At 36.0% G+C, this 14,806-nt stretch overlaps 1 protein-coding gene across 6 annotated transcripts in view; it reads left to right on the top strand.

Annotated features, from left to right (window-relative positions):
* The window catches only part of AKT3 (AKT serine/threonine kinase 3), a 148,189-nt gene that overhangs the window by 70,438 nt on the left and 62,945 nt on the right, over window positions 1-14,806 (top strand). For all 6 annotated transcript variants that reach the window (XM_061365774.1, XM_061365778.1, XM_061365776.1 and 3 more), the window contains exon 3: window positions 8,081-8,206. In XM_061365774.1, coding sequence (XP_061221758.1) covers window positions 8,081-8,206 — 126 coding nt within the window. The remainder of the gene's footprint in view (window positions 1-8,080; window positions 8,207-14,806) is intronic.

Below are 14,806 nucleotides of genomic sequence, written 5' to 3'. Positions count from 1 at the left end.
ATTTCCACATCTGAGCCTAGGCAGAGGTCAACCAGCGCTGCTAGTGGAGAATTGCTTTTTGCCTGTTAGTTGGGTTGTCAGTTCTTCTCCATCAAATTTCGCCATTTTCTCTGTTCTGTCATTGCTGGTGTGCAGCCCAGTTACTTGGGTAGTGCTGCATTGCTGTTTATCGTGAAGCATTTCATGCAACCGAAGAGTTCTCGTGATGTGTACAGCAGCAGTGGAGCTGTTGTTTCAACTCAAGCAGTTTGAGGAACGCTTCTGTGTATCTTAGACTGATTCTTTGCAAATAATGCTGGCTAAATGATAAAGCAAAAAGGTTGACTGCAGCAATGTGCTTGAGTCAGAGACATAGGTGAACAATGTTGGTGCTAGCTTTTTGGTAGCTGCCAAGGTATGAGGCTGGGAGCACACCTAGTGACAAGGAGAAAGTTCAGAGGAGCTATCTTAAAATTATTGCAATGTGCTGAGTTTTAAAGTGAGACGGCTTGCTTTGTGAAAACATACTAGCAAGTATACCAATTTTAAGAGGGAAAAGTCACATAATTTTTGACATCACATTAATCTGTCAAAGAAACTCAGCTGAATGATAATGCTGTTGTCAAACTTATCATACTCTTTTGCAAACAATGGAAAGTTCGAGATTTCTTGTGTAAACTAGAGTTGGCTGTTTTACAAAATGTCGTAAGTAGAGAATATTAAGATGTTTAATTAAACTTAACTGCATGTAAAAAGCGTTCACATTTCAATTGTCTGATTTAATGTATACATTTGTACCAAGTACATGAATTTAAGTCATTGCTGCTGTAGCTGTCTTAGTGCAATTTACAAATGAATATTTGTGTTCTTGTCCTACTCTTAGGATATTTTCAAAATCTGAAAAACATCTTTGGTCTACTAGCACTTCATTAAAAACAGAAGAAAGTCATATTTTTTCTGTTACGCAAAGTACCACTTGATGCTCATAGTCCTGTATAAAAAATTACAAATATTTAAAGGTACTGAGAATGTGGAGGTTTTTAGCCATAAAAAAATGATAGGAGACAATATTCTACAGGTTTTTTTGCATTCAGCACATATATATCACTACAGAACTGCTTTGAGAAGCTGCTAAATAGTGTTTTGAATTTTGATCCGATAAAGCCTTATGCAAGAGAGAAATTTAGAAAATGTGAGCAGTGTCCCTAAGTATTTCCAGGAGATAGAGACCTTGGTTTTCAATTCCTGAATAGCAGGCATATTTAGAAAATATTGATCTCCTTTGTTGTTCAGGGATGCTGATGCAATACAGAACTCTGTTGTTCCAGGCAGCGTGTGCTAATACCAACTTCTATTAAATTTATTTATTGTTCTAATTCTTATCTTTAAAGAATGAAGGGGAAGTGAGAGTGATGTTGAAACTGGCAAGGTTTTCTTCCTGTTTGCTTGAAATGGGCATGGTAAAGGTCAATTCTCAATTTAGCAGGATGTCAGGTAACTCAGTATTTCTGGTATGATTTTTTAAAAGAACAAAATTCTCTGCATATGGAAATCAAGTATGTGCTGTGAACATTTATTTTCCATGAGATGGCAAAAAATATCAGTAATTCTGTGTGGATATTGTAGATGACCAGTTTGAAAACTGCATTTACGTTTGAATAGTGGCATGTCTCTCTGTTATTGAATATTTTCCTCTAGATTTTTTTTTATATTTTAGAGAAAAGATTATTAATGCAACAGGAAAGCATTGAATAAACAGCAGGAGCTGAAGTACTGATGCATTTGCACAAGGCAGTGCAGTGACTCACACAAGTAGTCCTGATGAAAAATTGGGGGACTGGTGCTTTGAACCCTACTGAGCTGGGACACATAGGTTGCATATAGAACCTAGGGGGAAGAAACTTCACAGTAAGAGTAGGGAAAAACTTTCCATTGAAGAGAGTGGTCCTTCCATCACTTTACCTGCAGAGGAGCGTGCTGAGAACATGGAGAACTACTCTGGCTTTGCGCTGCCTGGTGGCTCCCCCTCTCCACTTGGAAGTACGTTGTTTTAGTACTAGGAGCCCACATATCTGCTCATTACTTACTACTGCTTCAGTGTATCTTGGCTGGCATGGAGAAGAGAATGCTGTCCCTGCTTTCCTCCCCCTCCTCTTGATCAGCTGAGGAACTTCTAGATCTTTTTCCCCAAGCTGTTTGCTGCCTTCTGCAGAATCTTAACATCTGTGCAGTTTTCACTGATGTCTGACCACACAGCTGTGAATTGCTGAACATAAATTGACCAGTCTTTATATCTGCACTGGATTGTTGTGATGTGGTGAGCAGTGAAAGGTGCTTGAACTTTCTCACCTTAATTCCCCATTTTTCAGGAAACTTAATGGAATTTTAGCTGTGGCATAAGCCGATGCACACACCTCGCATGAAATGTTTCCTATTTCCCAGTTATGAGTGGAAAAATTAATTTGTCTAATGTTAAGTACGGATGTGCTGAAAATGTCATTTAGCATTACTGGGATCTGTGGGAAAACAGTTAGTATAAATAAATAATCACTGTCTCACAGTAGAAAAGACAGAATCAGAAAATGTTAGTTCCAAATTCTGCTTCTCTTTGAACAGCTGGCAAATATTTGGGAGGGGGTGTATAATAAAAATAGCTTTTGAAATGCTAAGGCGCAGTAGGAAAAATACCAGCTTAAATTAATTTTTTGGTGTGCATTAAGATTTTGTCAACTCTTTTGTATGCTCTATAATTGCACATTCATATTAGATTGGGTCATGAGCACAGGTATACTTTTTTAGTTTTTTAAAAACATTTGTTTTTACAGTAGCTTTGAACTGTCTTGCAAGTTTGTTATCATTAAATCAGACATAAGTAATTATTTAACAGAAGTGCTTTACATTTACTGGTGTCTGCTGACTTAATCAAATAGTCTGCTGATGCTTCTAATCGTGTGTTAGGTAACACTGCCCTCAGAGGGCCAAGGTGAGTAAATTCAATCTCAAAACCACTGGCATTACTTCTGATATTTTACTTGACCTGACATGAATTACAGTTGTTTCTTTTAAAGAAAAACGGCTTGTTTTTAAGTTGTTTTATTTACTTTTATGTAATTTTTTTTTAACATGCTTAAATAAATTCATTCCTCCCCACCTCTCCTTGGTATTAAATATTAGTGTAGGGGAACTGGAGTTTTGATTTAACAAAATGTGCCATAAAAAAAAGAAAAAGAAAAAGAAAAAAAGAGCAAACAATATTATTTCTACTAATCCATTTTAGTAAATTGATGACACAGACAAGAGGAATATTTTCCCCTTTTTCTTTCTTCCTGTTTTTTCTTTTTTTTTTTTTTCCCCTTCTCTTTCCCTTAAATCTCACTTATGTCTGTGTGGCAGCTGTTGCTTCTTTTAAGGAAGCAAGTTTTTGAACTCAGGTTTCTGTTGCTTATCAGCACTGTATATTAAAGACATTTCCTTCACACCTCTAGAGCCATTTACATATTGAAAAATGTAGATGTTTTGCAGAAGTGATTTTGAAAAAAACCCCAACTTTTTTTAAATAATGAGATTAATTTTAAATTACTGAATAATTTTTCAAGAATTGCTAAATCTCCATATGCTTAGGATGAGAAGTGGTGAGACTAACAATAGCAACCATTGAATCTGAGGTGAAATGTATGTTTGAAGAGAGAGTTTGAGTTCTGAAACGAAGTAAAAAAAAATTATGAACTCTGAGCGTTACATTTGACTAACACAGATTTGTTGACTGCTCATATGGTTTCTTAGAAAGCTCTTCTTTGTGAAGCTCCTCAGCAGTATCAAAACTACAAGCATTGCATCACTAGAGCAAACATATTTTGTGAAATGTCCTGAAGGCAGGATTCTTGTTACTAGCTGTCACATGTAGAAAAGAAAAATCATTAAACTTGCAGAACAGAGGCTAATACAGAGCCAGCCACAAAGGTCATGTTCCAAATAAACTTCCATTAAGCATTGTTTCTTAGTGTTGTTAGCCAGTGTATTATTAAATACAAAATTAATTAAAGAGTTGCATGTTATAAGGGTGCATTTTGCATGAAGATCAGATTGCATTTTCATGTATTTCATGCCTTATTTCATCTTTTGGGGGTATTCTCTTGGTAATTATTAAAAAAGCAGCCACTAACAATCTAAAACTGATTCCAAATCTGTTTTCTGTGTGTATGTATTTATTATTTGTATATATTTGTGAGGTATATATTCTAGTGTCCCTTTTCTCAAGTAGCTTGAAAAGCTTTTACAAGAATTAAAATCATGTAGGAATTGCTTGGCTTTCTTTGCTGCAGTGGTTGGAGACCTCTTCTTGCTGTCTAGTAAACACATCCTAAAAGAACATGTTTTTCAACTTAGAAGAGTGTAAATTTAAGCAAAATACTAATTTAGCTCACATTAACTCAGCAGGAAGCAGGGTACAAACTGATGGATTGTCTATGGCAGATCCACTGCTTTTTTAAGCGCTGGAGCTTGTTCATTAAATTGTCAGGATATCTTGTGGTTTGGTTAGCCTGCCTAGACTTCTGTTTTTGCATAGAATTTCTTTTCACTTGAATTAATGAATTAAGGTACTTGATAAACATCCACTCCAAGTATCTTTAAAGTAATTTAATATTGTGCAACTGTAAAATACACTTTCTTTAATGAGGGGTTGGAAAGTTAGAAGACGTGGAAGTTTCTTCTTTTTCCAATACTCTGCTGTGTTTTAAAATTTTTTTTTGTATGGAGGATTTCTCTTTCAGAGCAGTTCCATAACCAGATGTCTATTAAGAAGTATGGGCTAAAATGTTATTCTGTCTTTAAGGAGATCTGTAGAAGGAATGCAGTTGTATGAGAGCACCTAGAGTGCATCTTGAGAGCCATTAAACCACTTGAGCAGCTAAGTGAACTGTTCACTGATATAACTGTTTACTTTAGTCTTCGAAAGTGTTCTCCCATTTGTTAATTAAATTACAAAATAAATAAAGAGCAAATGATAAATATTCATGCATATAGGCCATCAGGAGATATTGGAATATCGGTCATTTCAAGACAAAACTAGGGGTTTGGTGTATGTGTGTGTTTGTACAGATGTCTTGAAAAAGTCTGACTGTGATTCGTGTTGGGGAAGTGCTTAGGAGAAACATTCTTCAAAGAAATAAATCTGTGAAAGAAATATTTAGATCCTTATGAAGACATAGTATTTTGCAATTGCTTTTAAATTACATCTCCTCTGCCTGGCTGTGATTTGCAGGGTGAAGACAGAGGTACAGCTGTGCGCACGGGAAAACTGGTACTCATATGTCATTCAATATTTATATCTTCTTGTGATTAGCTTTTTTCCAAAGTCACCAGCTCCCTTCAGAGAAGCTTGGAAGTGCTAGTCATACTCTTCTAATGTTTTTTCTCCAGGCAGATCATCAGCTACATAACTTAGTAGATGATAAAAAATCTGTTCCCTTTTCTGATTAAGAGTCTTTGAGTACCTAGTAGAAGCCAAATACAATCTAAATGTTGTCCTAAGAGAAGAGGGATTGAGTGATCAGGGAAATGTCCACTGGTGTGGGTCTCTAACAGCACCTGCTAGAAGCGTCTCCTTTTCTACAGGTTTAGTTCTGAAGAGTGTGTATGTGAGTAAATGAAGTGTTATGTTCTTTCTTGAACTGACTAAGAAGTGTATTTACCCTATCAGCCCTGATTTTTAGAACAGAGCCTGTACAGTTTATTCCTTACAGAAAGGAGCACTGTTTTTGACACCTCAACTGTTGGATGGCTGACCTGTTTTAGTCATGTTGGTATTCTCTCCATGCTGTCCTTGAACTCTTCAGTAGTCTTAGATGCCTGCCTACCATTTAATTCACCTTCGAGAGAATCCTGAGATCTTGGTAGATTTTAAACCTAGGAACAGGCACTTTCTCTTACTGTTCCAACTAAGTAAGATATAATTTATTAGAATTGTACAGAAGAGTCTCTTTATGGTCTGTTCAAGAAAGTAACAAGGATGTTAATATTTTTAAAACTTACATTGGGTGATCTCATACATAAGGTTTTGTTTTGGCTTCAACTTTAGAGTTCATGCAGATTTCAGCAAATTTGTCATAGGGCATTTTTTAAATATTCTTTACTATGAGTCATACCTTTGCTTAAGCCTATGATTATTTCATTTTCAAGTTTTTGGCAAACTTAATTCAAAAAATGTCTTTTTCATGTAATGATCATGTGTTTTTCCCTGTTGGTATTAAAGTTACACATTTGTTTTCCCATACTGCACTTGTATTTGTTCTCCCATACTGCACTTGTATTTGTTCTCCAACTTACAAACTGTCATGCCTGTTTTTTCTGCTTGTTTGTTCATTTTGTTTTTTTTTGGTGGTGGCTTTTTGTTTGTTTGTTTGTTTGTTTTGTTTGCATTTATGTTAGCTGGGATTTCCCATTGTGAAATCAGTTCAGGTTGACAGTGTCGGTAGGGATGTTTCCAGCTGAACTAGCCCCAGAGAACTGAGATAGACAACTCTGAGTCAATACAAATGTAACAGGTGTTATATTTGCTCTATAAATTTTGTGGTCAAATTAAGTAACATTTTCAATTTTCTTTCTACTTCCATGAATAGATTAAAAAAAAAAAACAACAACCAAAAAAACCCTGAAGTAAATATCCTGCTATCTAGAAGCAGGACTAAATAGGAAGAGTTTGGCTTCTGAGGGGCAAGAGATACATTTCAGCATGAATAACCTGGTATTAATTTTTCTTTTTCCTCTTCTGCTACTCCCTACCCCACTTCTCTGCATAAATACATGTTGGAAATCAGAAGTGTAAATGGCTTTAGTTAGATTTTTTAACCCATGGGCAGCGTTAAAATCTTTACAGGTTGTGATCGAGTTCAGCTAGGCCGTATTAACAATTCCCATGTTGAACTTCAGTGTCAATTAATTGATTCGTCTCATAGAAAGGTAAATATGGGATTAATGAATTTTTAGATTAGCCTTCAATGGAGTAATCTTTGTGTCAGATGGATGTAAACTTCTTTCTGACCTTTGAACTGTATACAGGCTAAGTAGCTACAGCTAACGGGGTGCTGGAGTGGTCTGTTCTAAGTGTTTTGCAAACGGTGAGAAGTCCTTGGCACGGTTGCAAATTCTGCATTGTTAATACACTTTTTTTCTTAGTATGTTCAATTGTATAATGATGAAACTGGCTTATTTAAAGTCTTAGTAAGTACTTGTGCATAGGTTATTTACTCTGCATAGTTGATGGAAATCAAAGAGAGAGAAAGTCGAACAGATATGAACTCACCTGTACTTAACTGAGTAATTGAGCTATATAAATGAAATTGTTGTGAATTTGGTGTGGCATTGTAAAGTATAATGCTATTAAAGAGATCATTTTTTTCCACCTTAAATAGCAAATAAGTGGCAATAATGAAGCTATTACATCTTTGCTGGTCTGTTATGTATGTTTCTTTCTGCCTGAATACTTCATGGCTTGCAGAATCTTCTGCTCAGACTGGGGTAGGGGTAAGGCGGAGGTGGTGAGTTTGTTGGGGGACTTACCTCTTAGAAGGTAATTCAATATGCCTTTTCTTTTTTATTTCTGCTTTCAGATATATTTGTTAAGTATATTTTGTGTAGGTTCTCCTACTAACCAAAATTTTCTTGTATTTGTTTAGTGTATGATTTGAGGAAATTAATAGGTTTTGCTGTGGCTCAGCAGGATAAATGTTCTGCCTTGTCATAGTTTTGATTTCATTTTGCCATTAAAAATCAAGCTGTAGTACTTATTTTTGCCTGCAGCAAATTTCAAAGTGTTTATACGTGTGAAGATGTAGGATTTTGAAGAGGATAGTGTGATAAAATTTAGAATTACAGAATATTACAGTACAGTACTTCTAGCTTCTTATTCCAGAGGCATTATTGTGTAGTCCAGGCTAACCATTGCAGTTCCATTTTGTAGGGAGTTAAAATTTCTGTAAATTGAAAATGTCTGAAGAGATTTTGGTGTAATTAATATTAGACACTGATAATATGTTATGTTTTTTAATATCAAAGTGGGTTTTTTTCTACAATATTAATGAATATTTTTTTTCTCCTTTAGGAGAATATATAAAAAACTGGCGGCCAAGATATTTCCTGCTAAAGACAGATGGCTCTTTCATAGGCTATAAGGAGAAGCCCCAGGATGTGGATCTGCCATATCCACTCAACAACTTTTCAGTGGCAAGTACGTATTTCCAGTATTTATTATTCTCTCAGCATATTGACAAAATATCTGCTACATATTGCTTCATGTGTAGCTCAGAATTTATTGGTAACACTGCAAGTTTGATGCCATGTGTCAGACTAGTGCACCACTAATCTTATGTCCAGCTATACAAGATATCTTTACCAGAGCACTGAAGATTTTGCTCAGGGTTAGATTTTGAATATTTTTTTAAGTCTGAGTTCTCATTTTTGTCCATGTATGTGTCTGAAGTGTCTGTAACTAACAATAACACTTGACAAACTATTACTGTAAGAAGAAAATTCCTGGAAAGCTTACTTTTATCCTGATCATTGACCTCTTTTCTCTTTTCAGTAGTATCTCTGAATTCACTTGAAAACTCAAATTAATTAGAAAATTATCTAGACTGTCAAATGACACAAAATCATGCTAAATTATTTTTCTCTTGGATAATCAGGTAATCAGCTCTCCAGCCTGGTTAATCAGTAATTTCAAGCAATCAGACAATTTGCATATATTAGCAAAGCTACAAAGTGTGTATCTGTTGGATAAAGTGAAGACATTTTGATTTCTTGTTTTCCAAGAATGTTTCTGGAAGATAAATCTGTAGGGCTTTTTTTGATCTGGCAAAGTGAGATTAGTAGATAAGTGTTTCTGCACAGAAATGAAGGGAATGATTGGGGGGGGGGGGCATAAAACAGTGCAAAAAATCCTCCTGTATATGAGTTGTGGATATTATAGCTAGAAACTTTCAAAGGAACACTGGAAGATTTACGCAGTTTCTTTCAAAATTGCATTAGTATACTGCAGTATAATAAATGAGGGTGTTTAGTTTTGTAGAGGGGTATACAAAGTAATCAGTGTATTTTATTTGTTAAGAAAATAATCTCATGCTCCAAGCCCATGTCTTCTCCCACAGCTAGAGGAGGAAAACTGCATATTCTGATTGTGACAGAAGTCTTGCAAATGATGTTGAGCATGCAAGTCTTCTAATAATAATAGATGCTCATTCGCCTTTTTTGCTATTCAGCATAAAAAGCAGTGATATCTTTAGGTTGCTCATATGAGTAGGAATTGACTAGATCATGGGTTGTAACTCCTTAGTTATTGCTCTGAATATCTTAACCTACTAATTTATTGCAGTTAGTGTTTTCCTAGATACTTTTTCTCCAGTGTGCAGCAGAAAGAACTACTGTAGAACTACAGCAGGCTTTTTTTTTTTTGTCCTGTTTTACCATGTTCTTCGTTGCATATCATTTATTTCTTTGCTGCAGCAGCTAGGAAGCTGATCCAAATGGTAGTTCTGCTAAGTGAAGAAATGAGTAATTAACAATTAGAGTGTGTTGATACTGGTGTGTGTGTTTGTTTGTTTTATCACTCTTGTTATTTTGATACCCAAAGGTCATTTTATGTAATTCTGGTATTAAAATGCTGCCCCTAAACTTTGCCTTGATGGAAATTGGAGGATTCATATTGTTTTCCACAATGACACCATCACCACCATTACCCACCCATTCCTCCACCCAGCTGAACAAATGAAAAAATCCTTTCTGCAACTAGCAAGTGCCATAGGTCTGATTCTTAGGCAATACAAGCTAAAGGAACAGTCATGTAATATTAATTGAAGAAATACACTTTTGGTAAGCAAGATGAGGTTTCCTGGCAAGAAAAGGAGTAATTGAAACAGAAATAATTGCTGAATAGTGCAAGAATAAGGAGATTTTTCACTCATAAAAAGAATCCCATGAAGATAAGTGAGGTACCTATGTAGAATGCACAAGATGTAAAACAAAAACAGTATGATATTGCACTGTAAATTGCAAGGGACTGTAAGTATTTTGTCATATATTTTGTCTGTCTGAAGTTGAGGTCATGAGTAGGGCAAACAAAATCACTGTGAATGAATCGGATATCATGGGCAGTACCTGGTAAATGTCAAGAACTGGTCACATGGCCTCTGATCCAAGAGTTCCTGAGCTGCTGCAGTAGGTTTGTGGCCACAAGCAGTGCAACATATTTTTCCTGTAATAGTGAAGTACATTTTTCATAAATTACTAGCCAGGCAGATGGAGTGTGAGATCACTGTTAATACCATCTTGATTAGGTTGGCAGGGACTTAAAGATATGTCTTTACAGTCCTATCTTCATGTAATCTTTGTAGCTATCTGTAAAGTGAGAGTGTGGTCTCAGTCTACTTTCTGTTCTCCAAATGATAGACATCTTTGGCTCTTGCTTGCAGCTTGTTATTTAAGCAGAAAAGGCCAAGGCTGTGGCATTATTTTTGTAGTACTGATGGAGTTGAACACTGGAAAGTTTGCACAGCTCTGCTTTGTTTGATATTTGTTCTGTAGTTTAAAACTTTTATATCCAGCTCTGTCAAACTAGTTAAAGTCCCACACCTGAGCATTACTCTCTCCCTGGTCTTGTGTTGTTTGCTTACTCCATCATGAATGACAGGAAGGCCAGAGAGAAAGAAATTATTTTAAATGCATCTAACAGTGCTTCCAGTGCTATATATATCTTTAAAGATATAAATATGTCTTTTAAAGGTAAAAGAAGGTGATATAATGGTGGGAAATTTACTGCAGAAGCTTAAAACTTATTGATACTGGTTTGCAGAGGTAAATTTAGAAATGTGAGCTTTCTTGAACTGGCTGGTTCAAAATCAGTTCAGCTCTTTTCAGGTAGAGACAAGCAGTTGCAAGTAATCAAGCTATTGTAGCTTAAAGAGATGTCCTGATTGAGTCACGGTAACTGAGTGGGTGTGCATTCCTAGCCCACTTCAGCTGCAAAAGAAAATATGTTAATGTAAATTGCTTTTGCTTAGGCATTTATGCAGCCAGAACCAGTTTAAAAATCTGGATTCTGCTGGTATAACTTATCTGTATAGGAACAGGCCTGGGGAAAAAAAAATATCTGGCTTTTAAAACTCCATTATACTTCTTTGGAACAAAACTAGTACTCTGGGTGACAGGAGGTATACCCTCAGTGACACACCCACACCCCCCCCACACCCCCCCATCAACATGGTCTCACAACACTGTTTTTGTCTTGTCCAGTGTTGCTTTGTGTGAACCACTTCAGTCTTTGATTATCATCATTATTAGGGGAAGCAGAGTGGGGAAGAATTCTACTTCAGTTCTATTTAAGGAGCATTTGTGGCTTTACTGGTAAAAAATACTTCTCACATATGCAGTGAGTATGTAGGTAATCACATAGCACATTTGGGATGAGGAAGAAGAATTGGCCCTTTGCCTTCATTTTGATCTTTACGTGGGGAATAATTGGGAAGAGCTGTATCCCTTCACAGTAGCCTTTGAGCTTTGGCCAGAAATGATGTCACCTGGAATTTCTTTCCTGTCTTGAAAGATAGTGCTTTCTAAGCACTCTGTGCTACAGATACCCTTTTTCTTGTCTTTGAAAAGAGAAAACAAATTTTAGTTACTGTGAAAAGGTGACCTCTTATAACCCACCCTTTTTTTTTCTTCTCTGCAGAAATGCTTATCAATGCACCTTGGCTATTCTCAGTTGAGGATTCCAGTCTTAATATTTCAGTGGGCAGCAGACAAGGTTTTATTATTTTGAGGATTTAAAAATCTTCAAAACATGAATATTGAAAGGTTTCAGGGGAGTGATGTTAGGGCTATAAGGAATTCTGAAGGCACTTTCTAAAGAAATGGGTGGGAAAATAGATATGTATGTTTTAAGTGAGATTAAATTAGGCATCAGAATACTTCGGCATTAGATAGGACCTTGTGTGTGACTCCATAATTAACTTTTCAATGAGATTTAAGTTTAAGGTCCCAGGTTTTTTTAATTGTCACAACACTGGATGACATGAACCCAGAGATAAGCATGTAACTGTAGATACTTACAATTACAGCGTAGATTTCATGCCAAAATAATTGCGGTACAATTGAATAATATTCATTAAACACTGAAAATACTTATGGGGAAAAAATGGCAATCTGTGTAACACATTGCATATGCAAATGCATCTATGGAAATTTGAACTCTAATGTGTATAACCAATATTACTGTCTGTGTTGGATGGGGAAATGTTTTGGAGTTTTGGAAAACTAGACCAGTAGTTTTCTTTAGGAGACTTTCATATTACTTCATGAAGGATTTCTAGGTGGTATAGTTGATATTTTGCCACGACTTCAAAGTTTGGATGCAGTTATCGGCTTGGGTCATGAATGAAAATCAGTTCCGTGGTTTCATCATTCCATTTTAATGGGCAGTGCTTTCTTAGACACCAATATAGCATACTGCAATTTCCAGTTATCTTTCAATAGGGCCTGGTATGAGCAAGGCAGGTTGAAGTTTATAGCCAGGTCTGAGAGATTTTATGCTGATGTGATACACTCAGTTGCATAATAAACTTGGGGTGTTTGCATGAAAGACAGAGAAGGATGTATGATTTTTCTGTGAAAACAAGCTAAACCCCATACAAGCCCCAACAATGAAGTGCAGAAATCTATTTTCGTTCTCCTGCTTTGCATGTGGGGACAAAGTGCAAACTAGTTGTAATGGCAAAAAGACTTAATTCAGAGTATTGTAAATAAAAGACTTGCCATCATGCTGAAGCATTAAGGATCATCTTTTTCAGCTTCACAGAATATAATTATTTTTTTTGTGTTTTTTATCTATATTGTTATCAGTTATATATGTTGCTGTATCATTGTAGCATGTATAAGTATTTGTCTTGAGCCAAGCCCCACAGAAGCGGGATTTCTCCCCGCACAGAACAAAAAGTCAGTCCCTGCTCCAAAACACTAAAATTCCAAATATAAAACAAGGGACAGCAGATGGATGTAAACAGATGGGGGGAGTATGAGAAAACAATGAGACAGTATTAGCCTGTAGTACAGGCAGTGGTCTCAGCACATCAACAACTAATCCATTGTCAAGGTTAGGTTTTTACCCTCCCTTCTTTTCTCTGTCCTTCCTTCACTCCCTCCCGTTTTTTAATACATGCTGAAGGTGGGCTTTAAGTAGAATTTAAAAGAGAACCAGTATGGCAAACAGAAATTAAAAATGCTTTTGAGAAGTGGTGTTGAAATTGGAGCAGTAGAAGGATGGGTGGCATTTTGTACTGGATAAAGAGTGGTACCAAGGATTAGGGGAGGCTGTGGAGACAGACCATGCTGAAAAGCTACCTATATTTGATGTGATAGAGCTGGGTAAGACATATGGAATGCAAAGAGAAGAGTGATATGATAAAAGGGACAATGAAGACAGTTTTGGGGATGACATTTTTAGGGGAAGCCTGCATTCCTTGGGACCAAAGAAAGGGCTATTAAGTTGTTCTCTCTTCTGTCGTCTCCATGTCACGAAATTTCCTTTTAGGGTCATACTCCCCATAGACAAAATGTAGTGGGAAAGGAGAAAGCATTTTGAGAAGCATCGAAAAAGTAGTTTTCCATTAGGGAGTTGGTAAACAAGTGGGAGAATAGAGAGAGGACCAAGCAAAGGGGATGTGTGTGGGTGTGCATACAAATATATAAAAGCCATGGCTTTTTATATGTCTATGAGCAAAAGCACATGTATCTGTCTCAATGTTATGAAAATGGTGTAGTAGCTCTACTACTTGTCTAACAAAAAAGGTCATCAGGGAAAAGTGAGGATTTGAGGTGCAGAGGAGCAGTAATGGAAAAAGGTGTTTGTAGCAGTGTGTTCATTAAATTTTGACATAAGAAAGAAAAAATGGCAGTAGCAACTGAAGGTAAAGGTTGGGACACAAGTGTTTTATATTTTAAAGGAAATACTAAGAGAAGAATAAGAAATCAAGGTTAAATTGTAACGCAAACAGATACACACATGGGTAGATACGCATATCTGTATATAGGTAGCACTCTGTGTATTTAAAAGTGCATATATTCTAAACAATACAAACAGTGGTTTAATACTATTTATATCATATGATAGTCAGAGGAAGTTACCTTTTGTGCTTACCCGCAGTTTGTATTAGAAATAATTTCTCAGATATGCAGCCTTCTGTTCATTTTTTTAGTGCAGTTTTTTATGGCTGCTTGTATGTTTAGTATGCTTGTCTAGCCACATCAACAAACTGCTGAAGTTGAAAGCTTCCATGTATGAAATAATAAAATGGCATTAGTGTATTTTTTATGCTGGATGAATGTATTTAGGAAAAGAGCACTGGTGATTATATGGTTAAAGTTATAGAATTCAAACTTTAAACTTTTTAATAAAATCTGAACAGATGATCTGTGCTTTTTTTTTTTTTCTTTTTTTTTTTTTTTTGGAACTGGCAGGTTTCAGGCCCTCTAATTGGCTTCCCAGCTTTGCAGAGTAATTACAGCTTCAAGCAAACTTTGTCATCTGTGGTTCAGAATGGTGTAAAGTAAACAGAACGTTTTGAAATACAGTTTGTAGTTAGAGTTGCTTAGGAGAGTTTAACTATCATAACTACTTAATTTAGATAGTAGCAGTTATTGGAAAAAGGTAGCCTAGCATTTTAGAATTGTCAGATATTGTATGGATACAGAGATGGAATTAACCGCTGCTAGGTACCTGACTTTTTTTTATTCTTTATTTATTTTAAAAAGAGAAGTTCAATACTTGATAAACCTCCAT

This window comes from Neopsephotus bourkii, unplaced genomic scaffold (assembly GCF_033783945.1).
Source record: "Neopsephotus bourkii isolate Nb327-2 ecotype Australia unplaced genomic scaffold, CSIRO-AGI_Nbou_v1 NB_1292, whole genome shotgun sequence".
In the NCBI taxonomy this organism is placed as follows: Eukaryota; Metazoa; Chordata; class Aves; order Psittaciformes; family Psittacidae; genus Neopsephotus; species Neopsephotus bourkii.
This window is presented reverse-complemented; position numbering and strand designations above follow the sequence as displayed.